General features: G+C 32.7%; 1 protein-coding gene across 17 annotated transcripts; it reads right to left on the reverse strand.

Annotated features, from left to right (window-relative positions):
- Positions 1-611: 611 nt before the first annotated feature.
- Positions 612-19,171, reverse strand: LOC123693241 (sodium/hydrogen exchanger 6). Of its 17 annotated transcripts, none has more exons than XM_045638247.1 (17): positions 18,700-19,171; positions 18,321-18,470; positions 17,882-18,042; positions 15,992-16,207; positions 14,752-14,825; positions 13,982-14,123; positions 12,418-12,523; positions 11,916-12,118; positions 11,431-11,542; positions 9,508-9,667; positions 5,488-5,539; positions 4,723-4,752; positions 4,427-4,492; positions 3,970-4,044; positions 3,477-3,665; positions 3,111-3,197; positions 612-2,110 (listed from the first exon to the last, which is right to left on the reverse strand). In XM_045638247.1, exons 1-17 carry the CDS (start codon positions 18,926-18,928, stop codon positions 2,045-2,047), a joined length of 2,118 nt encoding a protein of 705 aa, XP_045494203.1. In that variant the 5' UTR covers positions 18,929-19,171; the 3' UTR covers positions 612-2,044. The 17 variants fall into 17 exon arrangements, with proteins under 17 accessions (XP_045494203.1, XP_045494198.1, XP_045494221.1 ...); XM_045638242.1 differs by having other exon boundaries at positions 9,496-9,667; XM_045638265.1 differs by having other exon boundaries at positions 612-2,247; positions 3,100-3,197; positions 9,496-9,667.
- Between the last annotated feature and the right edge of the window lie 5,510 nt (positions 19,172-24,681).

Consider the following 24,681-nt stretch of genomic DNA (forward strand, 5'->3'; position numbering starts at 1 on the left):
CAGATCTGTGCCCCGACAGACTACGGGTACAAAATTTTTGGCACAGATCTGTGTTCCGACAGACGAGGGTTTAACTTAGAATAATTTACTTGAACAAATAATATAAAAAACTATGTATTTACTGTTTAACTTAGAATAATTTACTTGAACAAATAATATAAAAAACTATGTATTTACTGTTTAACTTAGAATAATTTACTTGAACAAATAATATAAAAAACTATGTATTTACTGTTTAACTTAGAATAATTTACTTGAACAAATAATATAAAAAACTATGAACTACTGTTTAACTTAGAATAATTTACTTGAACAAATAATATAAAAAACTATGTATTTACTGTTTAACTTAGAATAATTTACTTGAACAAATAATATAAAAAGCTATGTACTACTGTTTAACTTAGAATAATTTACTTGAACAAATAATATAAAAAGCTATGTACTACTGTTTAACTTAGAATAATTTACTTGAACAAATAATATAAAAAGCTATGTATTTACTGTTTAACTTAAAATAATCTACTTGAACACTATAAATGTAAAACTTTTGTAAAACTATATATTTAATTAAGGAAATAAAAAGGCTTTTTTATTTATTTTATTTTATTTTTATTAAATATTACAAATGTTCTTTAAATATTTGGTGAAAAATCAACTATTGAGATAATAAAATCACATTTGTTTAAAACAATTCAATTAAATAACGAAAGGTTATAAATTTGTGATAAGTAATCATTTAAGTAAACATTATATGAAATGTTGGTCACAGTGTTGAATGGTTACCAAATTGGATACAAAATAGATATTAAATTTTGCTGTTTCTTTTACTTGCTCAAGCAACCAACAACCAAGTTGTTAAAGGCAAAAAGCTTATTTAGATCGATAATTTATCCATCCATTATAATATTTACCAAAATTATTCTGATCTATAAATTAAAATTACTTGCATTTTAAGCGAAACTATTTCTATCAATAATTTAGGTTTTATTTTATTAGGATTTTATCTTTAAAATATCTAGGTAGTCTAATAGAGTAATCAAGAATTATTTACGCTGAAGTATTTGTAGACATATGAATATGATTGTTATCAATTTATTCACAGTATTAGATGGCACAAATGTTATTATACGGATATTACATTTCATAAGTATTGGTCGACATTGTTGTGAACCGATTTTATTACATTTTATTTGTTACTTATTTAATAAAAATTTCTGATGGACAAATGCTTAAAAATAAAAAATAAATTCAATTTAATACAATCCTAGATTTTTACGCTTTACAAGCCAAATGAGGGACGTGTATGGTTAATAAATTAACAATAACAAATATATAACAAAAAAAGAAAAAATTTACAACCTTTTTGAACTCGTTATATGTCCATTAAATGGATTACAATCGAAAGCAGCTTCCAGTTTTAGAAATATAAAGAAAAATCTTTGACATGGATAATAATAACTTCATGTGCACTGTTGTGTTATCTTTAAGAAAATACAATACATAAGTGCTAAGTGTCCTTTAATAAATAATTTGCACACAACACATAAAGCTATTTAATGTGCTTTCAAATAGATACATAAGAAAGATTTTATCTTACAACTATCAAAAGAAATACACTAAGATCAAGATGAAAAGAGATAATGTGTACAAATTCAATGTACCTATCTAATAGAAAGATTTATAATCGGAGGTTATATTCCTGGTTTAAATTGGAGTTTCAATGTATCGGTCATGGATCGAGACTAAATGCGACATCTTATCTAACATATTAAAATAAATTTATTATATAAAGTGTGATTTTTATGTAAGAATAAAACACCCGAATAAGTAAATTCTGGTCTCATTCCATGACGCGACAATTAAAACCCATAATTATCTACAAACAACTAAACACGACATGTACAACTACGCGTTTGGACATTCCGAAGCTACCGTACTCCACAACACCGGATATACGCTATTAAAATAAATATCGAAGTCGCGAGTTCATTTCAAATTCATTAAAAATTCGTGGCACAAAGAGCTATCGCACAAACATCATTTATATATTACTTCCCGTTATACCTTCTACAGAAATCCGTGTGTCCACTAGTCCTGGCCAAAGTTGCTGCGTGCAATAATTAAAAACATATTATGTTAAATTTTTCTAATTAAACTACTGTTTAAGACCTTATATCACAGTCGATGATCGATAACGATAAAAACTTATATATTCCCATATCCATTCCGAACGCTAAAAGATAGCTGCAACCAAAAAGAAAATGTATAGTAGTAAATAATTTCAAGAATAAACTAAATATGAATATAAAGCCAATGCTCAAGCAAATAACTATACCCGGCGCGGCCTAAGATGATCCCTATGACACTGACAGTTATTCTCAAGAGACAAACTTGTAATGGCGTCACCATTAAATTAGAAACGTATTGGAGGCGTCTAAAAATGGCATTTATTAATTTTTACGTAGCTTTATGCTATTACAATGATATTCCGTTGGCATTATAACAATTCTTAACATTTACGAGAAATTATATCAATCTGACTTTACGTTTACGTCCTTCAAAACTTACATCGTTGGCATTTATCGACTAGTGCGGAAAGTATCGATAAACAAATTTCGATAATGGAAACGAGTTCACATTTTTTCCATGCTTAAGCTATAGTTCATTCACTATTGAATGGAACAGAAGATCGCAGCATAATTAATTAATTAATTTCCGTTCGCGTTAATTTACTTACCTATGATAATATAAGTTATAGAAAAATTAAATGGGGGATTCCATTTTCATGATAAAATAATATACACTGTGTTAAACGGGTTAAAAATTACGAGAAAATGATAAGGTGCATTTTTATGTTTTGGAAAACTTTCGTTTTACTTACCGTTTCGTTTACATAATAGACGTTAAAAATTCATAATATTTTATAATATTTGTAAAAAACATGTTTACCGACGTGGCTGAATGCAAACCACGCCTTTGCCTATAAAATAGTAAAGTATCGACACGATCCATCATACGAGCAATCACTAAGACGAACTGTCATAGGGATCATCTTAGGCCGCGCCGGGTATAATGAGGCATATTAATTATTATTACATTTAGAATACCTGTGGGTCAATACTTGTAGGAACAGGCTGTGGCTCATCAATACACAAGTCGGAGTCTGAATCGGTCCTTCGAAGACCATTATTATCCTGAAAAATTAATTAATATTTTTTATAAATAACTGAAGAGACTGAGAAATGCAGTTTAATAAATATCACGTCAGAAAGAAAAATACAGAAGCTTGAGAAGGTAAAAGTAAATCGAAATTGAACAATCTTATAAAAAATACTTTTTATGTACCTAAGTATTATTTATAAGTATTACCATCGTTTTCGGTGGCGAGTCGTTTACCAATTACCACCAGTGACCCGAGACAATCTTTTTATTTTTCCTTACCTAAAAGCAATTAATTCATAAAAATTCCTCACCCCTTGGGTATATTGCCGTGTGGTGGTCAATAAACGTGCTAGAGGTCTGAAGAACGCTGGCAAAGTCTCTGTTAGCGGTGGTCTCGCGTGTGTTAGCAGAGGTTTGAGCAGACGCGAGTCTATAGCACCCCAGAGCTTGGCCAGTCTGGCCTTCTCACTACCATTGTCACCACTGCCTCGCTGGCTATCCTGTTCAATACAAAAATAACGCAATGAGAAAAGGTTAGGAGTTTTGATTTAACATGAAGTAACAAAACAAAGTTAGAAACTGAGGAAGGTCAGAATTAACACGTTTAGTTAAGCGTAAAGGATAGTTAAAGTTTATTAAAAAGGGGCAATTACGAATATTTTTATAGTCTTCAATGGTAAGATTAGAACTGATATTAAATAAAACACATTTAGATAAACATAGAGATAACATTAAAACCAAGAAGGGTTCTGCACGTGCATTTGTATAGTACAACACATAAAAGAAGAAAAGTAAATTACATACTTCTTGATAGTTTAGTTGCCAAGGCATTATCACTCCGCTCTCGTCTTTGCCCCACTTAACTACCATGCGGCCGCTCTAGACATTAAAACCAAAGAAATTGAACATAATATAACATGCAGTATTGCATAATGCGTGCCTTTTCATTCTTCTTTTGTATGTTTCATGCAAATTAATACTGCAGTGTAACATGCAAAGAAATACAGATAAAATATTCGTAAGTTGAAAAGATGACAGACAAGGAAAAATAATTAGTAATAAATTTACTTTTTAGCATAAAACATGCAAAGAAAGCGCACTATACCAGTGAAATGTCAGTGTTATTCTCGGTAATATTATTGCTCAGGTCTTGCTCACTGCTCAGGTATTAAAAGTTAAAGAAGATAATCATGCAATAATGAGATTATTAATGAATGGTCAGAAACCATCAAAATTTCCGCATGCAATAAAAGCGGCTTACAGATATTCTGTCACAACTGGCAGTACGTCCGTCCAAATTTCGGAGCCCCAAACTTATTTCCGCAGGCTGGTGACAAATATTTTTATTTTAAAATAAAAATAGTATAATATTGCATATTCGAAAACAGATTAGTAATTCGAATACTTTCACAAAATTGCTTCGCGGAAATTTCTCAGGCATTATTAGCGTCGGATGGTATCCTAAAACGATAGGTATTATCATGGATCTGAATGAATGTTATAATGGTAACAGAAGCACACGTATTAGCTCTGCAAATATCTCTTGTATATACATACCGGGCTGCCCATCTCCGTGGCCTGGTACAGCTGCCACAATAATCGTTTGTTAATCACATGCGTGGTACTGATCCGAGTACGTTACGCAATTTGCCGGTAATAATGCAACCTCACTTTGTAATTGCATTTAAAAACATAAGACTAATAAAAATAACATAATTCTTGATTATGAAACAGATTTATAATGGTTATTAATAAAAGTTCCTTTTCACAGAAAATTCGTTAAGACAATAATTGGAGAATGTTTTGAAAAAAACTTTTTGTAAGTACTTAGATGGCAATACTTAACATTGATAGAAATACTTTTGATTGACGATAGAAATACTTTTGATTGACATTTGCTTAAACATTGATTAAGCAGAATGTTGCCTATTTGGGACTAATTTATTTGTGAGGATGCATTACTAATGAGTGAAGCGACATTTTATGAAACAAGACACTGAATGACGACTAAACTAATATTTGATTATCTCGTAAACATGAAGTGATGAATCTAAAAAGATTCGATTTTTCTAAACATTACCTGAACCTATTTCGTAACAAAAAAGCATAATGTACTACAAAATTAGTGCATTTATATAATTTGCTAAGCAAGAGCAATCTGTTAGCACTATTATTTTTTACATAGTATTAAATACTTTCTTTGTACCAGAATAGAAAAGAGATTGCTATGTATAATAGAAAAAAAACTTGCAATGTGAATTTTTAAGTTAGCTCAGATACCAGCATCGTGCAATATATTTTTATATCCATTTATGTACTTACATTTCTCACGTCTCTGAATGGTAGAGCGTCACTTTCATCGTTCTGCCCTTGACTGTAAAAATGAAAACAGGATGCATGTAGATTGTAGACATATATAAACTCACTTACAATTTTAAATAAAAATTATAGAGTAAATTAAGTGTCGTATTTAGCGAGTATTGAGCCCGCACAGCTTCACGGGGAGACACGAGATGAAAAACATTACAGATTATGTCATGTGTATGGTAAAAGAATTGTGTAGTTAGGTTTAATGATCTTTAATTTAAAAATTGCAAATAATTTTACAAACTGATTCGTAGCTTTAGAAGCAGATAAGAATAGGTTGAAAATTAAAATTACTAAGCAACCTTTTAAAAATGAAAATGAATGCACATATACAGGAAATTATAATTTTTTCCACTGATTTTCTAACCATATTTTTTTTTATTAAAACAGATAATGGATGATATTCATAAATAAATATGGCTAATATTGTACTAAAATAACAGTGTTATAGCTTGACTGCAACCGCTGTACCTACCGCGCCCTAGGTATATGTACGGTGAGGCGGGAACTGGGTAAGAAAGAGCACGAGTTAGAAGTTAGAAAGAAACGGAACGGTCGGTACTCTCCCCCGCCTCGCCGTGCACATACCTAAGGCGCGCTATAATACAAAGATTAAGGGCGGGCTGTAACAGTTGACTGTATTCTACAACTTAAGTTACGAAGAAAGACGTATTCCTTTCACGAAAGAGCACTCCTCAAAAATTAAATCTCTGCAACTTACACGTAAAATAACTGAAAACAACCCGCCCAAATAAACTATAAAATGGTGAAATGTGATTATTAGTTTACTAGCTGTGCCCGCGACTTCGTCCGCGTGGAATAGCGACTGCATAGTAGTTACTACTTTACATACAATTATTTAGTAAACACGTACTACCATAAACAATTCATAGAATTGTTAATAGAATTTATTACCAATCTAAGCTAAAAAACTTACGTACTTTCCGGAAATCCGGGGCATTTTCCGGGGATATCCGGAAAATGCCTGTAAAATATCTGGAAAATCCCCCGGAAAATGTGTGAAAATGTCCGGGAAATACCCGGAAAATATCCGGAAAATGCGTGAAAATGTTGGGGAAAAGCGTGGAAAATGCCTGAAAAATGTCCGGAAAATGCCAGGGAAATGTCTGGAAAATATCCGGAAAAAGCGTGGAAAATGCCTGGAAAATCCCCGGAAAATGCCTGAGATGGCCAGAAAATGCCCGGAAAATATTCAAAAAATGCGTGAAAATGTCCGGAAAAGGCGTGAAAAATGCCTGGAAAATTCCCGGAAAATGTCTGGAAAATGCCTGGAAAATCCCCGGAAAATACGTGAAAATGTCTGGAAAAAGCGTGGAAAATGCCTGGTAAATCTCCGGAAAATGTCATGGAAATGTCAGGGAAATGTTCAGAAAATGCCTGGAAAATGCCTGGAAAATATCTAGAAAATATCCGGAAAATGCGTGAAAATGTCCGAAAAAAGCGTGGAAAATGCCTCGAAATCCCCGGAAAAATGTCAGGGAATGTCCGGAAAATGCTTGGGAAATGCCTGGAAAATGCCTGGGAAATATCTGGAAAATATCCGGAAAAGCGTGGAAAATGCCTGGAAAATCCCCGGAAATTTCCTGGGAATTACCCAGAAAATTCCCGGAAAATATCTGGAAAACGCGTGAAAATGTCCGGAAAAGCGTGGAAAATGCCTGGATAATCTCCGGAAAATGTCAGGGAAATGTCAGGAAAATGCCTGGGAAATGCCTGGAAAATATCCGGAAAATATCCGGAAAATGCGTGAAAATGTCCGGAAAAAGCGTGGAAAATGCCACTTTAAATTTGCGAAGTAATTAAAGCAGACAACCAAAAAAAGAAAAAGAAAGCTAAAATCTTTCATATTAAATGTATATGGGATATTCATATTTCATATTATGTACTTAATGTATGGGAGGGTTTAAAGATATTTTTTTTTTATATTTCTCGATTTATTTTAAAAAAATGATTACGGCCATTATTAGGTTAAGTACTTTCGATATCAGTTTAAAGTTTTTTGTTATCTGTAATACTTACAAAAAAAAATCGCCTGTGCACTCTGAACGATTACACCTTGTACATGAATGCCTTAGCAAATGTTCGCCGTGATTATTTAAATGATCATAATTTTTTTCATTAATGAACCAATTGACATGAATTAAACACAAAGAGTATTATTTTATATTAGACAGAAATAAACATAAAATTTTTATAAGTTTTATGGAAGCTGAATGTAATGCAAATGGGCAAATATAAAAGTAAAATTAGGTATTTAAAATAAATAAATGAAACAACTACCAATTGCAGAAAAACTTCTTTTTCGGTTGAAAATTGCTGGATCATGAGTATAATTCTTTATCTCTTACCTTGGGCAGTCTGGAAGAGATCGCTAGTAAGCGATAAGACCGCCTTATGTACGTATACCGTGTTAATCCATTTGGTATGATTGTAAATATTTTACTTGGTGTGGTACGTATATTACCCCACCAATTGATAAATAATATGTACTCTGATCCCAGTACGATCTGTACCGCGATAGCCATAACGATAATAAAACAATCAGATGACAGTAAAGCACGATTAAAAATCATACTTGTACAGTAGTTGTGAGTGCAATATTTACGTTTCAAAATAACATTTTTTTTGGTACTAAAACGTAGGTAGATTCTCACGCACGCACGCTGATACGTGATTGGCTGGCCCTTTTCTCATTCCCGAAAAATATCCTCTAAAATTACCCAAGATTCTTCCAATGATTGTACCATACGTTGGAAATTAACTTTAGTCAACAATTGACCACGCGCCAGGATACTTATTTCTACTACATCCTTATGCAAATCGTTAATTTTTATGAACATTGAATCTGTAAATAAAAAAAATGAAAAGATTACTTTACCTAATTTTATTAAAAAGCTACTAACAAATAAAATTCTATCAAGAACTAAAGTGACCTTCTTTGGGCGTTTAATATAGTCTTGTAAAAGTTATACATAAAAATAAAATTTCATCATTTTCTTATTTTGTCGTAACTTCAATTCTAATTAAAACATGAGTCTAACTATATAATTAATTAATAAAGAATAAATATAAAAGCTACAACTTACCTTTTGTGGGAACGCAAGAAGGATTTTTTAAAATGTCACAATTAACTGTTAATAGTGTCTTGTTTGACATCAAATAATAAACATCTACCCTCACTTGTAAAATTTTATTTAGTATATTCACATAAAATATAAGCACCTGAAGTGGACTCTGGGAAGACATGGGTTAAAAAGTTAAATAAATAAGTACAATTAAAAACCCCACCAACATCATATTATTTAATTTTTAATTATAAATTTGCAAAATTGATTTGATTTTAATGAAGTCTCATAGATGGCGCTGTTTCAAATTTGTCTTTATACTACTAAGATTCATTAAACTGTTTCTCTGCCAAAATTACGTAAATGACGTAGTTTTTATAGTGTAAAGCTATATAATAGCGTGGCTTACCCAAAAACAACATTTAAACATGAGTCTTTAGATTGTACGCTGTGTAATACACGGAATACGTTAGAAAAATAAAGGTTCACAGCTCCTCCCCCGGAGGTGATAGCATGATAATGTGTATATAAAAGCCTCACCCGACCTGTTAGTAATATTCATGCAAAATTTGAAGTCAATCTATGCGGTACTTTTCGAGATTAGCTCGGACAAATATACAGACAAACAGACAAACAGACAAACCGACAAACAGACAAACAGACAAAAATTCTAAAAACTATGTTTTTGGCTTCTATATCGATTATAGATCATGGATTATGTATTCTTTTAAAAAAATATTCAATGTACAGTTTTGACTTTCCTACGATTTTATTATATGTATAGATTAATTCAGTATGCCCTAATTAGCTATAATGGATAAATGTGATTAGTGTAATTAATTTTCATGCACAATATAAAATGGAATGATCGTTCAACCTAAGCTCGTACCCAGTGGGTATGCGCAGGTATGCGAGCGCGTGCGTCGCGGCCCCGCCCTGTAGCACCACGGTCGCGATCACTATGAGCGATGTTGTTGTTAACATCGCTTGCCTCGCTTCAGATACCGTGTTGCGGATAGCCAGTGCGAAAGACATGGCCCCTCGGAGTCCTGGATGATGAAAAATAAATAATTATTAATCTAAAGACTAGGTTTTTATAGTAAATGGGCCACCTATGGTCACTTCCGCTTAGAAACACTTGTTTTGTCGCAGGTACTTTGCATTTAGGGGTTGTTTTCGGGTCCACAGATCCCTCACTCACCGTATGAAATGGGATGCTGGATAGCATATTGTTAGTACCAGTTCACACTTCAGTGCGAGCCTAAACATGATAGCTTGAAACGTTAATTTGCCACCAATGTTTATTTTAATTAAAATCCAACTCAATCAATAAAACAAATTCGTCATATAGACTATGAATAATTTATTGAATTTAATATGATTACTCAGTTTGTAAACCATCAATAGCTCATATTTTATTAATAGAAGTAAATTATATTAATGTTAGTTTAATATCTTTGCCTATTTGTGACAATTATAGCTGTAACTAATTGGCTGTCCATTAAGCGCAATTGATTTTGTTCGATGTCCAGTGGGCGTTATTTTCATCATTTGTGATGTAAAGGTTAATTATAGTTTACTCTAAATCCATAGAGGAAATTAGATTTTCAAGTATCATAATAATAAATACGGACTTGAAATATAACCTAAAACAAGAAAGCTATTCGAACACTCCAAAAAGTTCATACAGTCACTTTGAAATTTAAGGGACTAAAAATTCCTACAATGGAAAATTCACTCATTATGAATGACGTCACAAAGACATACTAAGGCGTAAGCGTTATCATTGTACAAAATATGAAAATGTACTTAATCTTTACATATAATAAATCTGTAGAAGGGTCAATTCTGTACATTGAAAATATTGAAAAAATAAATAGCAGGGGGTGTTACTGGATCGATACCAAACCCAAATATGTGATTAAAAAAATTTTTGTCTGTCTGTCTGTCTGTCTGTCCGTCTGTATGTGAAGGCATCACGTGAAAAAACTAACGGTTCGATTTCGATGAAACTTGGTATAATTATACCTTATTATCCTGGGCGTAAAATAGGATACTTTTTATCCTGGAAAAATACGTAGAAAAAAAATAATCTTAATTTTTCAGTTTTATCCATAGGCGTTGTTCTGTAGAACCGCGAACACACGTTGCATATTATTATAGGCCTAGCCGTATTTGGGTCCAATAGATATTTATACGATGTCATTGTCAGAGTTACTCAAAATGTTACTCGAAATAAACCATCCACTCGAAGACCGACATCCGCGCGGACGGAGTCGCGGGCGGAAGCTAGTGACTAAATAAAATTACAATGTGTAATGTAGAAACGATTATTTTTTATTAGTTTATGACTAGTTATTTTCAGTCGTAATGCTAACAAAGGCATCATAATTATATATAAAGTTATTGTAAACGTATACAAGACGACATATAAATTTGATTTATTTCTTTATTATTTATTGGATTTATCAATAATTATCGAAGCTATTTTTATCTTATAAACAAAATATATAATTATTAGCAAGACGATTTCCTTTGTTTTAAGTGTAAGACTATGATAAAAGTAAGTCCGACACACCCCCCACATATAGAAGTATATTACATTTATGTATTCATGACAAAATACGTGTTGTTTTTGTTTTATCATAATCTATTAACTTTATAATATTTTTGTGTGCTAGTAAATATTATTCACGTCAATAGGTATAAAAGTAACATCTGGATCAGATAGACAGCGGAATTTTTTTTTAATATTTTCAACTTTTTGATTATAAAACCTACTAATAAAAAGTACAAATAAATATTAACTTACCAGAGAAGAAGAGCATGTGTTGGAAATTCATGGGTATAGGTGGTTTTCGTCCGAGATTCAACAGGAATGACAGAGGGTAGATATTCACAGCCCGTCCAAGAGTTGAGGTTAACTGTACTTTATGTTAAGGATTATTATTATTTTTCATTAAGTAAAATATTTTCAATAAAAAGTAAAAAATTGGCGAGTGAAATGGATATTTCAAATATATTTTTTTCTCAAAAAATATGTTTCAAGGCTTCCTCATATTGTCCCTGACAGATTATTTGAATAATTTTGCAGTAAATTTTCATACACTATTTCTCAACCGAACAGATCATATCGGGAAACTGTGAAAGCTTTAATAACTCAGGCCCCGGAACCACAGACACAAATCACAATAGAAAATCTATTGTGTCTGGGACCGATCGGGCCGCTTGGGGCTCAATGGGTTAAAGTATCGTATCAATATATGAAGACTCGTTTATTTATTTTAAAAAGGATACAAATCCGGCAATAATAAACCATGGATCGAAGTGATGTTTCGGGAACGTGAACATAGACACGCCGATGTACGTGAATATGAAATTCTCGGCGAGGAAATTGAGCAATTCGAACAACTGTTTCGTCCTATTCCTTGAGTCTGCAGATAGGTTGTTGTATGTGTAATGCGCTTGGCATATACCACAGAATAGTACAGCTACGACGCCTGTAATAGAGATGTGATTTGTTAATGTAAAATCATAAATAATTGTTAACTAATTGCGCCGTCTTGTATTATGAAAAAGAAAAAAAACCTCCATTTTTTTACAAAACCGGGCTTATTAACTCGATTACAAAACCGGTTGGGCTGATTTATAATCGGATAAAAATAATTAAATAGTTAGAAATATAACAACGAAAAAAAAAAGTTCTATTAGTTTCCTTCACTGAATTTTTTTTTTTAAGAATAACGCAAAATCGGTATCCTTTCGATTCAAAATATAAAAGAAATAAACAAAAATTTACCTGTAAGCTCACAAACTTCCGCAATAAGAAAAGCAGCATATGACATGAGCACGAAGAGAGCAGATTCGAGCAGCGGCCAATCACGCACGTGAGTGAACTTTGTCATGTGTTGCGGAGTTAAGGAAATAATTAACAAACACATACTATTTCTGTTTGAAAAAGGTATAACGTAAAAATGTACACAAAGAACATATTTAATTTCAAGGAAATTTTTTGAAAATTTAGATTTTTTTAGATTAGTATTTTTTTTTTTGTGTAATAGGGAAGCGCTTGACCACGATCGCGCCTGATGGTAAGCTGAGATGTGGCCTAAGATGGAGCGCGCTTCCCTAGAAGGTACCCGTTCACTCTTCGCTTGAAGGCCCCCATATTGTACTCGTCGGGGAACACAGACTCAGGAAGCATGTTCCAGTCCCTCGCGGTTCGGATGAAGAATGTCGATCCGAACCGCTTTGTCCGGGTACATAGTATTTTTAATTTATTTTCAAATAAATTTCAATTAACTGAAAATTGGTTGTATTACACTCGCAATATATTACAAGTAAGACAAATTCTTAAAAATGTACCACCAAAAACATTTTCATGTAAAATGTTGCCAAGACGAGCCCATATTACTCGCACTGTCAAAAAGTTATCAGATCTCATGTAGAGCCAAGCTTCTAACACTACACGTCCTAACTCTACAAGGCCTAACTTCACAAACTCTACACCTTAGTCAAAATATGTGGCTTGGCCATTTCGCTACATTCACATCGGCGTAAGGTGAAAAATTAATTCACTGTTCATTACTTTTGTGTTACACAATAGTTCTTGTAGTAACGAACGGCCAAGCCACATATTTTGACTAAGGTGTAGAGTTTGTGAAGTTAGGCCTTGTAGAGTTAGGGCGTGTAGTGTTAGAAGCTTGGCTCTACATGAGATCTGATAACTTTTTGACAGTGCGAGTAATATGGGCTCGTCTTGGCAACATTTTACATGAAAATGTTTTTGGTGGGATTTCATTTCTTTTTGTAAGTTGTTTGTAACAAAATGTTATATGTGGAAATTTTTTTTTTAACAAGGAGTACCTATACTCGTTTTAGATTATTAGATTAGACCTCTAGCGTCATCAAAATTTAATTTAAAATTACAGGTCTCATACAAACTCCCATCCCCTAGTTTAAGGGGTTGGGGGATGAAAGTTACAAGTTTCATAATTTTTTTGTTGTTTGTGTGCTAATACTAGCTTACATACAAAATTTCAGCTGTCTAGGACATTAGGAAATACCTTAAGAATTTTGATGATCATCAGTGAGTCAGTGACGAAATTAGCGTTTTTTAGATATAAATAAAATATGAAATAAAAAAGCTAATGTAATTAAAACTTAATATTTTCAATAAGTCCGCTATTGACAATATATCCCGAAAATTTTGTTGATCTAGCATAATCCAAACCCAAGTTATGAGGGTTCAAAAAAACGTCGAAGCGCTTCGAGAAAAGGTAGGTAGTGCCCGTGCGCTTCGCTTGTTCGCTTGGCTCGTCTTGGCGGGGGCACTACTGTGCCCCCAGATTTAAAAAGGATATAAATGCAGTCAAACATCCCATCAGAGCACCAACGATTAGTGAAAGACTGAAAATTCCGATGAAGTCGCCAATAGCCGCTAGAAATGCTGTTATTTCAAATTCACCATCCGTTGAGTATCTCTTCTCATAATTTTGTATGGCTCTGGAATATTATATTTTAAGAAAATGTATAAAATTCTGCGTAATTTTATTGATAGTCAGTTGCGTTTTCTTCAAAAACTTATGTACATTGATATCTTTTATAATTGTTTGATAGCACAATTCATTAATTAAATAGCTTCGAACATTAAGTCTTGCAGAAGATGTACAAACAGAATACTATAAAAATAATTATCACGTCATAACTGTATTAATTACAAAGACTTATAAAGGTTATTGTTATTTGAATAATATAAACTCAATCTGTACCTAATCTATTTTAATAGTTTTTTAATACTTCAATTATGTTTTGAAGATGTGAAATAACTAGGTATTGAATCTTAAAAATAGACACGCAAGCAGTGCCATATAATTAACAACTAGGCTCACAATAACATTCAAAAATTGCCCGTAGCAAAACTCTGCCGACGTGTGTAATAGGCAGACTTTTATAACAGCGGACTTTGAACATTAATGCCAAAAAATAAGGGAATAATTGCAATGAAAGTTTTATATAACACCACTCGGACACATTTTGATGGTTTTTTAATGAGTGATTATGAGTCCAGTTCTTTTTAAGTGCATGCATGCAATTTATCTTTAATTACTTAATAAATTTATACAAAGATTACCCGCTGAGTACTAAAGCCACTGCATCATTGAGAACACTCTCACCAAATATCATTGCATAGAGATTGACATCAACCTAAAAGTAAAGAGAAAATAAATGTCATGTGCTCTTGTTTAATGGAGGGTTCGGACGCTTGCGTTCAAACTGATATTCAACGAGCACAGGCACGGGCAAAAGCATGTAAACATGTTCTTGTGCATGCGCCCGTGTTTGTTCGTTTGTACCGTAAGCGCACAGGTTGATTGCCGAGCTACTTGCCATGCTGCTTGGCACGCGTCTGAACGGACCATATAAGCAATCTTATTTAAAGAGCGTGTATATTTTACCGGAAATGTATGAAATCAAGGAATTGTATACAATTCCTAGGAAATGTGTACAATTCCGATAACATTTAGGAAATGTATAAAATATTGTTTAAAAAACTATTTAATGCATGCATATCCTAGAAAATGTATAATCTTCCTAGGAATTGTATACAATTTCTATATCGTATTAGGAAATGTGTAAAGTAAATGCTTTCTGTAATAAAACACGTTGTTATTTTTTTTATTATAGCTCTTATTGATACAATCGGGTAACAGTCATACCGTAAAATTGTAATAATATTATGTTCATATTATTATCTTCGATCGTTCGATCTTCGTCGACGGAGCCCCGCTTCGCGGGGCTCCTATTTCTGTGTAGTTTTTTTTTTTTAACAAACCTAACCTAACCTAACCTAACGGCTAACCTAACCTAACTTTGAGGGCGAATATCTCGGCTATTTTTGATTTTAGAGAAAAGTTGTTCCTATAAAACATGCTTATATAAGCGTAATCTTTACGATAAAACAATAATAAATAGGTGTTATAATGACACCAACTCCATCAAAAATTTTTTAAGTCCTGCGCCCCCTTTGCTTTAGTCCAACCCTTGCCTGCGACATATCAATATCTTAAATGTTTTACATTTCCGATAGCTATTTAGGAAATGTATAGATTTCCTAGGAAATGTGTATAAAATAATTTATTTCACACATTTCCGTACGATTTTAGGAATTGTATACAATGACGGATTACATACATTTCCTGTAACATATATATAAATAGTAGCTGCGCGCCCTTGGGTTGGCAGCAACAAAGTAACTATATACTGGTAAAAGTATTTCCAAAATCGCTCTAGTTTTTTTGAGTTAATTTATTTAAAGTAATAAAAAGATCAAATTTATTATCATAATAATTTATATGTATAGATAAACATACCTTCAATTGCGAAAAAATAGCTAGTACAGTCAATGGATCAGTAGGCGAAATTAGAGCACCAAAGTACAATGTGTCCAGGAAAGTAAAACTCGAAGCCAGTGACGCAGGCATCAGTTGTACGAAACCATACATTAACGATCCAATAACAAGAGCAGAGAGCGCTGTTCCAACCATAGCAAACGTCAATATTGCACCTAAATTACGAAAGAAGTATTTCTGAAAGAAAATCATAAAAAATATATATTTAAAACTACAGAAAAGTATAATTATTTGATCTGAAAACTAATAAAAGCAGAATCCATTTTATGTATTTCATCTTTTAGACTTTAGAGGACTAAACAGCAGTCTTAAAGTTTATATGAAAATATTTTCTTAAAAATAACTTGAAATTCAGTATGTTCAAGTGCTTACAGTATAATGTCCTTTTTAACATTCAAATAAAGTCAAAGTCATTTGTATTCACAAATAAATAGTGTGTTAATAGTTTGTATTCATATATGAAGCGGTGTTTTCAACAATGTGACGTCTAGAAGTATAAAGGTACAAGTCCGAGACGGGCCGCAGACCGCAAACTGCAACTGCAAACTGCAAGCGACAGCACTTGTTTCTATGAACATCTATGAAATTGATTTCAAGCGCGGCAACACTGCTGCCTGCAGACGCAACGCGCAGCGTGCGGCCGCGGCGCGCAGCGACCGCAGACTGCAGTTTGCAAATGCCACCTGCGCGGAAGTGACAAACTATCTTTGTCTTTTTTGTTTATATCATTTAGACACGGTTCTGTGCATTGTGCAGCCACGGCATGCAGCCGCAGTTGGAATAGCGACCGCAGGCAGCATTGCGGTAACCGCAGCCGGTAGCCTCAGTGTCGCCTGCGGCCCGTCTCGGACTTGTACCTTAACAATAAAAAGAAATTAAGTGTAAACGAAAATTTAATAAGAATATGAAAACAGATATTAATTCTTCATATATTATTTACAAAACATACATATAATAATATTTTTATAAAGTTTTAATTGTAATTTAATTTAATTCATATATTACAAGAGCTATTTTAGCTATTTAGGTGCTATGAATACTTTTCCTTATCAATTACAAAATTTTCCTATAACAATTGTTTATTAATATGAATGTAAATTAATATAAACGTTCGAATTTCCATTTCTTAGTACTGTAACACAAATTTTATAGTTTTAGTTCCATACATAATATTTTTATGGATATTTCACAGGTAGAATAACAACTATTCTGTATTTCCATATATTTTAATAGAGTTACTAGCGGTCCGCCCCGGCTTCGCCCGTGGTACCTACATGCTTACGTTTTTTTTCATAAGAACCATCCTCATACACGCACGCGATAACATAATTTTTATCAAGGAATTTTTTACACCTTGGGTTACATTATTGCATTTTTGTAAGGATCTCTAATTTTTTTTGAAAATGCAATATAGCCTATGTTGCTCATTGTAAATGCAGCTTTCTAATGGTGAAAGAAATTTTGAAATCGGTCCAGTAGTTTATGCATGAAAACCATACATACATACCAGTAGTTTATGCATGAAAACCATACATACATACCTATGTATGTATGGTTTTCATGCATAAACTACTGGACCGATTTCAAAATTCATATGTAGGTACATAATTATTACAAATCTTTCCTCTTTATAATATTAGTATAGATATTGTATGTGTTTGTTTCTGTATAGCCAACATTATAAAAATATAAACTCAATCTGGTTTGGGGCAGATATCTTTTAATATGATAAAAACTAATGTTTGTGCTTGTGATAAAATCTACATTTATTGTGCATATGATACCAATATGTTATCTTATTTGATTATGATGAATAAAAATGTGGCTATTAAAAACTCATTTGGGACTTACCCGCTTTAAGCAATACCCTGCGTGAAAAATTATAGGCGGTAAAATTATATTGAAAAATATTTCTGGATCAAATGTTGCCTTGAGATCTATTTCATTTTGTTCCACATTCACAATTTCTCCTCTAAAGCTGTAAGCATATGTTTTATTTGGTATAGAAGCATCTGCAATACAAATATATTAGTAAGTAAGAGTTCAGAAATTATATTGAACGGTAAAGCAAATAATATTATAATGAACTATCAGTTTCCTCAGATTCACCTGGGTTGATCCAAGTTAATATCCAACTCAGTATTATGGCATTAATTAAAGGTAAAATATATTTTAAAATCAGATCATCTAAATTCTAAACAAACAAAAAATCTAACCTTTCCTCTTTACTCTATTAGTTTAGGTAACCTTCATAGCTTTTTGCTTCTAGTGTTTGAAATGATATACTGACCTCCAGTTATTATTTTATCTGGAAAATGAAATCGCACCATGTCTGGTGGGACAGACAGGTTGTATTTGGAGTCCGGGTCTGGGTGAGCATCAATATATGTGATTTCATTTGTACTGCTTCCATAGCGAATTATGGCACCTACTATGAGACCTAAAAATATTTATTGTTGTTAAAACTTTGCACCAAATGAATTTTATTTATATTATATTGAGTACAATAAACTTTAATGAATTGATACACCATGTAGATACTTTTAATCTAATCTATCTAATTTAGGTAAATGTCTACTGTCAATTACAATATGTATTTATTTGAGATACCTTTAATATCAAGGTCAACTTTAGGAGTATTTTTAAGAACCAATGTTGTCTTAGCTTACCATATATAACAGCCAAGCCGGTTTCGTGGAGCCAGCTCACACGACGATGTTTAAATACCCAGATAGTCAGTACAGTAAGAGTAAGAAGACATGTATAAATAAGTAGATTCAAACTATCTATCCTATGAAGCAAAGTAGCTTTAGCATCTAAGGCTATATCTGTTCCTGATGCGTCACATGACACTATTATGTATAAAAAGAAATTTACGAAAGCAATATATAGATTCATCTTGCACAATGAAATAAAATATCACATCACAGGAAAATCGATTTAAAATTATGTTTAGCACACATCACATAGCACTTTACAGTAATGTTATCTGATTTGTTATATGAACCCAAGGCTTAGCTAAATTATATTTCTATTTAACGAATTGTCCTCTTCTTTCGATTCTATAGATTGATTGAAAACACCGAAACGATTTCAGAATTCAGCTTTTGTGAAGTTTTGTGACGATTTTGTCAAATTGACATAATTTTGACATATAAACAAGTCCTTCTACTCGTTTCTGATTCTGTCATTGAAAATACATCTTTATTTACTTGTTAGAAAGATCCAAACAAGAAATCCAAACTCCAAAGATGTTCCATATAAAGAGATAACTGTCATTGAAATGTCAATACAGTTGACATTTTGATTTTTTAATATTTTAACTCGGGTTCGTGGGAATTGACCGACTTTCCATGATAAAAATATAAAAAATCATGAAATTATTATTAACTGCTGTATATTATGTACAACAAATTATCTTTTCAAAATACTTTTTTTATAATATCTATACAAATAATATTAGGAAGTTGTTTTGCTGTGGGCCCTCCCTACAAGCCTAACAACTTCTTCAGTAGGTATAAAAAAAAATCTTTTACTACCCAATTCCGAAGTGAAAAAAGCTATGTACTCCAATCAGTCAAGACAATCAATTCACAATAATTCCAAAAGTTTTCAAACTTCGTTCAGGTGAATGGTACATTGGGACGACAATAAATCTCATTTTGCAACCTTTTCCGCAGTCCCGAACTGCAATTAAATTATTTTTTGCTGTATGGTCGTGAAAAAAATTCCAAAAGTTCTGCAAACTTGGGGAAGTTTTTGATATAATATTTCATATCACGTTTTAAATTTGCAACCAATCTCAGTGTACGGAACATCTTTTGATATTGAATGTTAATGTTTTTTTTTTTTATTAAACTGAATGAGGTTGCAAATTTGTAAATGCATCAGAATAGATGTTTTCGAAGTTTGCAACCAAGTTCCAAAACTTTTGTAATTATTCCGAGACCACCTTACTCGAAAAAATGACCACGAATTAAAAATAATTATAAATAAACACAGTAAATAAACATGTTCCGGTCAACGAAAAAGGTTGCAAATTTATACAACCGTTCGGTATAAATTTCCATATCTGTGTCAAGTTTGCAGAACTTTTGGAATATTTTTTTTCACGACCATACAGCAAAAAAATAAAAATAATTTAATTGCAATTTTAACAATGTTCCGAACACTTAGATTGGTTGCAAATTTAATACGTGATATGAAATATTATATCGAAAACTTCCCCAAGTTTGCAGAACTTCTAGAATTTTTTTCACGACCATATAGCAAAAAAATAATTTAATTGCAATTTTAACAATGTTCCGGACTGCGGACAAGGTTGCAAAATGAGAATTATTGTCGTCCCAATGAACCATTCACTTGACCGAAGTTTGAAAACTTTTGGAATTATTGATTTTCGATTTAGAATGTCAATTCTGACTGATGTAATGGTGCTAAATGGTTCATTCCAATCATTCAAACGAATAAAAAAAAGAAAAGATATCGACAGCGATGGTGCTAATATACTAGACAAATTTTACAGATAAACTTTAAAATTGAAAAAGATATTCTAAAAACATTGACAAGAATTGTAGTTTTTTTTAATTATCATTGATTTGGACTGCGACAAATCCAAAGTCACGAATCTAGTGTTTAGATAATATTATATGCTTCTTGGTTTTACTCATGAAAATGAAATAACATATTTCAATATTATTTTTCTGTTACCTACTTACAAATCAGTTCCATTTTTTGCATAACTACAATAATTATATTATGAAGATTATTTATATAGTCACCATCCTATCAATAAAATTGATTGATTACTTGATGGCGGCCTGTGATGGCGGCTATGGGATTAGGGTGGTGATCACACAAACTTGAAGTTAAGTTACGCTAAGTAATGCACGCGAAGACCTAAAAAAATGAAACATTGCAATGGATAAATAAATAAAGTCTAATAAATTTTTTAATAACAACCTAACTAAATGTAAAATAATAAATTCTAAATAATATGTGATCTCGACAGAATAAAAAAAAATTGGCTAATATGGGACTGTTAAAGTTCAAGCGTTCTATATCAAATTAAAAGCGTGTACCTACTTAAGGACGTATTTACAAATTGACGCGCATCAATTTTAGGTATTGAGTCTTACTACTACACGTGCACGGCTCACACACACATCGAAATGCGCGAAGCGGCAAAATTATGAGTAAACTGACACGACTTGATAATTGAGCTTATTTTTATTGCTATGTTTTTTTTTAACTTTACTTTGATTTGTAAAGTTTGTAACGTTGAATGGTCACAAAAGTAGATACCATTTATCTAATTTCATTGGACAGTGATTGTTTGGTAAACAAGTACTTGCCAAAGTGTACTTCGAAGACTGGTACTGGAACTCATAGACGAGTGGAGCTAGGTGTGCCGAGTTTGGGCTCGTTTTGTTAAAAAAATTATACTGCGTCCGTATAACAGGTATACCTGTTATCTATGGACGCAGTATAATTTTTTTTTAATTGTACCGATTTCGTACAAAATCGATATCTCAGGATCCTTAGGATCACAAAACAGGAAACTGTTACCAAAATTTAAAAAAGTCAACGCCATTTTGATTTTTTTTGTTATTGTACCGATTTCGTTCCAAATCGATATCTGAGGATCTCTAGGATCGCAAAACAGGAAACTGTTACAAAAATTTGAAAAAGTCAACGCCATTTTGAAATTTTCTGTTATTGTACCGATTTCGTTCAAAATCGATATCTGAGGCTCCCTGGGATCGCAAAACAGGAAACTGGTACCAAAATTTTAAAAAGTCAGCGCCATTTTGAAATTCTTTGTTATTGTACCGATTTCGTTCAAAATCGATATCTGAGGATCCTTAGGATCACAAAACAGGAAACTGTTACCAAAATTGAAAAAAAGTCAACGCCATTTTGAAATTTTCTGTTATTGTACCGATTTCGTTCAAAATCGATATCTGAGGCTCCCTGGGATCGCAAAACAGGAAACTGTTACAAAAATTTGAAAAAGTCAACGCCATTTTGAAATTTTCTGTTATTGTACCGATTTCGTTCAAAATCGATATCTGAGGCTCCCTGGGATCGCAAAACAGGAAACTGGTACCAAAATTTTAAAAAGTCAGCGCCATTTTGAAATTCTTTGTTATTGTACCGATTTCGTTCAAAATCGATATCTGAGGATCCTTAGGATCACAAAACAGGAAACTGTTACCAAAATTGAAAAAAAGACAACGTCATTTTGAAATTTTCTGTTATTGTACCGATTTCGTTCAAAATCGATATCTGAGACTCCCTGGGATCACAAAACAGGAAAATGGTACCGAAATTTAAAAAATTCGGCGCCATTTTGAAATTCTTTGTTAATTGACAGATTTCGTTCAAAATCGATACCTGAGGATCCTTAGGATCAAACTCAGCTCTGCTGGTTACGCTGGCAGAAAGATTCGACAGTTAACTGACATAGAAACTGCAAGAATTGTATATTTTGCTTTTTTACCAGCTGAATTTATTAAATTTTGGTACCAGTTTCCTATTTTGCGATCGTAGATCCTCAGATATCGATTTTGAAGGAAATCGGTACAACAAAGAATTTCAAAATGGCGCTGATTTTTTAAAATTTTGGTACCAGTTTCCGGTTTTGTGATCCTAGAGATCTTTAGATATCGATTTTGAACGAAATCAGTACAATAACAAAAATTTCAAAATGGCGTTGACTTTTTTTATTTTAGTAACAGTTTCCTGTTTTGTGATCCTAAGGATCCTCAGATATCGATTTTGAACGATATCGGTACAATAACAAAAAAATCAAAATGGCGTTGACTTTTTTTAAATTTCGGTACCATTTTCCTGTTTTGTGATCTTAAGGAGCCTCAGATATCGATTTTGAACGAAATCGGTACAATAACAGAAATTTTCAAAATGGCGTTGACTTTTTTTCAATTTTGGTAACAGTTTCCTGTTTTGTGATCCTAAGGATCCTCAGATATCGATTTTGAACGAAATCGGTACAATAACAAAGAATTTCAAAATGGCGCTGACTTTTTAAAATTTTGGTACCAGTTTCCTGTTTTGCGATCCCAGGGAGTCTCAGATATCGATTTTGAGCGAAATCGGTACAATAACAACGAATTTCAAAATGGCGCTGGCTTTTTAAAATATTGGTACCAGTTACCTGTTTTGCGATCCTAGGGATCCTTAGATATTGATTTTGAACGAAATCGGTACAATAACAAAGAATTTCAAAAAAGCGCTGACTTTTAAAAATTTTGGTACCAGTTTCCTGTTTTGCGATCCCAAGGAGCCTCAGATATCGATTTTGAACGAAATCGGTACAATAACAAAGAATTTCAAAATGGCGCTGACTTTTTAAAATTTTGGTACCAGTTTCCTGTTTTGCGATCCCAGGGAGCCTCAGATATCGATTTTGAACGAAATCGGTACAATAACAGAAAATTTCAAAATGGCGTTGACTTTTTTTCAATTTTGGTAACAGTTTCCTGTTTTGTGATCCTAAGGATCCTCAGATATCGATTTTGAACGAAATCGGTACAATAACAAAGAATTTCAAAATGGCGCTGACTTTTTAAAATTTTGGTACCAGTTTCCTGTTTTGCGATCCCAGGGAGCCTCAGATATCGATTTTGAACGAAATCGGTACTATAACAGAAAATTTCAAAATGGCGTTGACTTTTTTTCAATTTTGGTAACAGTTTCCTGTTTTGTGATCCTAAGGATCCTCAGATATCGATTTTGAACGAAATCGGTACAATAACAAAGAATTTCAAAATGGCGCTGACTTTTTAAAATTTTGGTACCAGTTTCCTGTTTTGCGATCCCAGGGAGCCTCAGATATCGATTTTGAACGAAATCGGTACAATAACAGAAAATTTCAAAATGGCGTTGACTTTTTCAAATTTTTGTAACAGTTTCCTGTTTTGTGATCCTAAGGATCCTCAGATATCGATTTTGAACGAAATCGGTCAATTAACAAAGAATTTCAAAATGGCGCCGAATTTGGGTTAAATTTAAAAATGATGCAGGCGAAGCTGCTGGCAAACCTGTAGTATTTTTATAAGTCGACACTATATTATTACATTAATTAATAAAACATATTTTGTAAATGCACCTGCAGGTCACTCCATCAAGTCCGGAGGTAAGGTCTCAACATAACTAACAAAATGAGCCCAAACTCGGCACACCTAGCTCTAACCATCTTTTAGTTCCAGTAGCAGTCTTCGAAGTACACCTGCAGGTCACTCCATCAAGTCCGGAGGTAAGGTCTCAACATAACTAACAAAACGAGCCCAAACTCGGCATACCTAGCTCTACTCGTCTATTAGTTCCAGTAGCAGTCTTCGAACTTTCGAAGTACACATGCAGGTCACTCCATCAAGTCAGAAACTAAATATGAAATTTATAATCCCATAAGTATGAAAAACTATAAATAAAATCTTTCCTTGGTGTGCCTTGGTTGTCGGTGCAGAATGCGTCAATGATCAAGTTTATTAGGTCAAATATTTTGTATACGTACAGCGATCTTTTCGTAAACGAGGAGCTGCTTACAAGCGTCACAGTGTCTACTCACAACGGCGTCCGAGCGCCGACTAAATTACTAAAATATTTCATTACAAATTTTTGTGCAATAA

This window comes from Colias croceus, chromosome 1 (genome assembly GCF_905220415.1).
Source record: "Colias croceus chromosome 1, ilColCroc2.1".
In the NCBI taxonomy this organism is placed as follows: domain Eukaryota; kingdom Metazoa; phylum Arthropoda; class Insecta; order Lepidoptera; family Pieridae; genus Colias; species Colias croceus.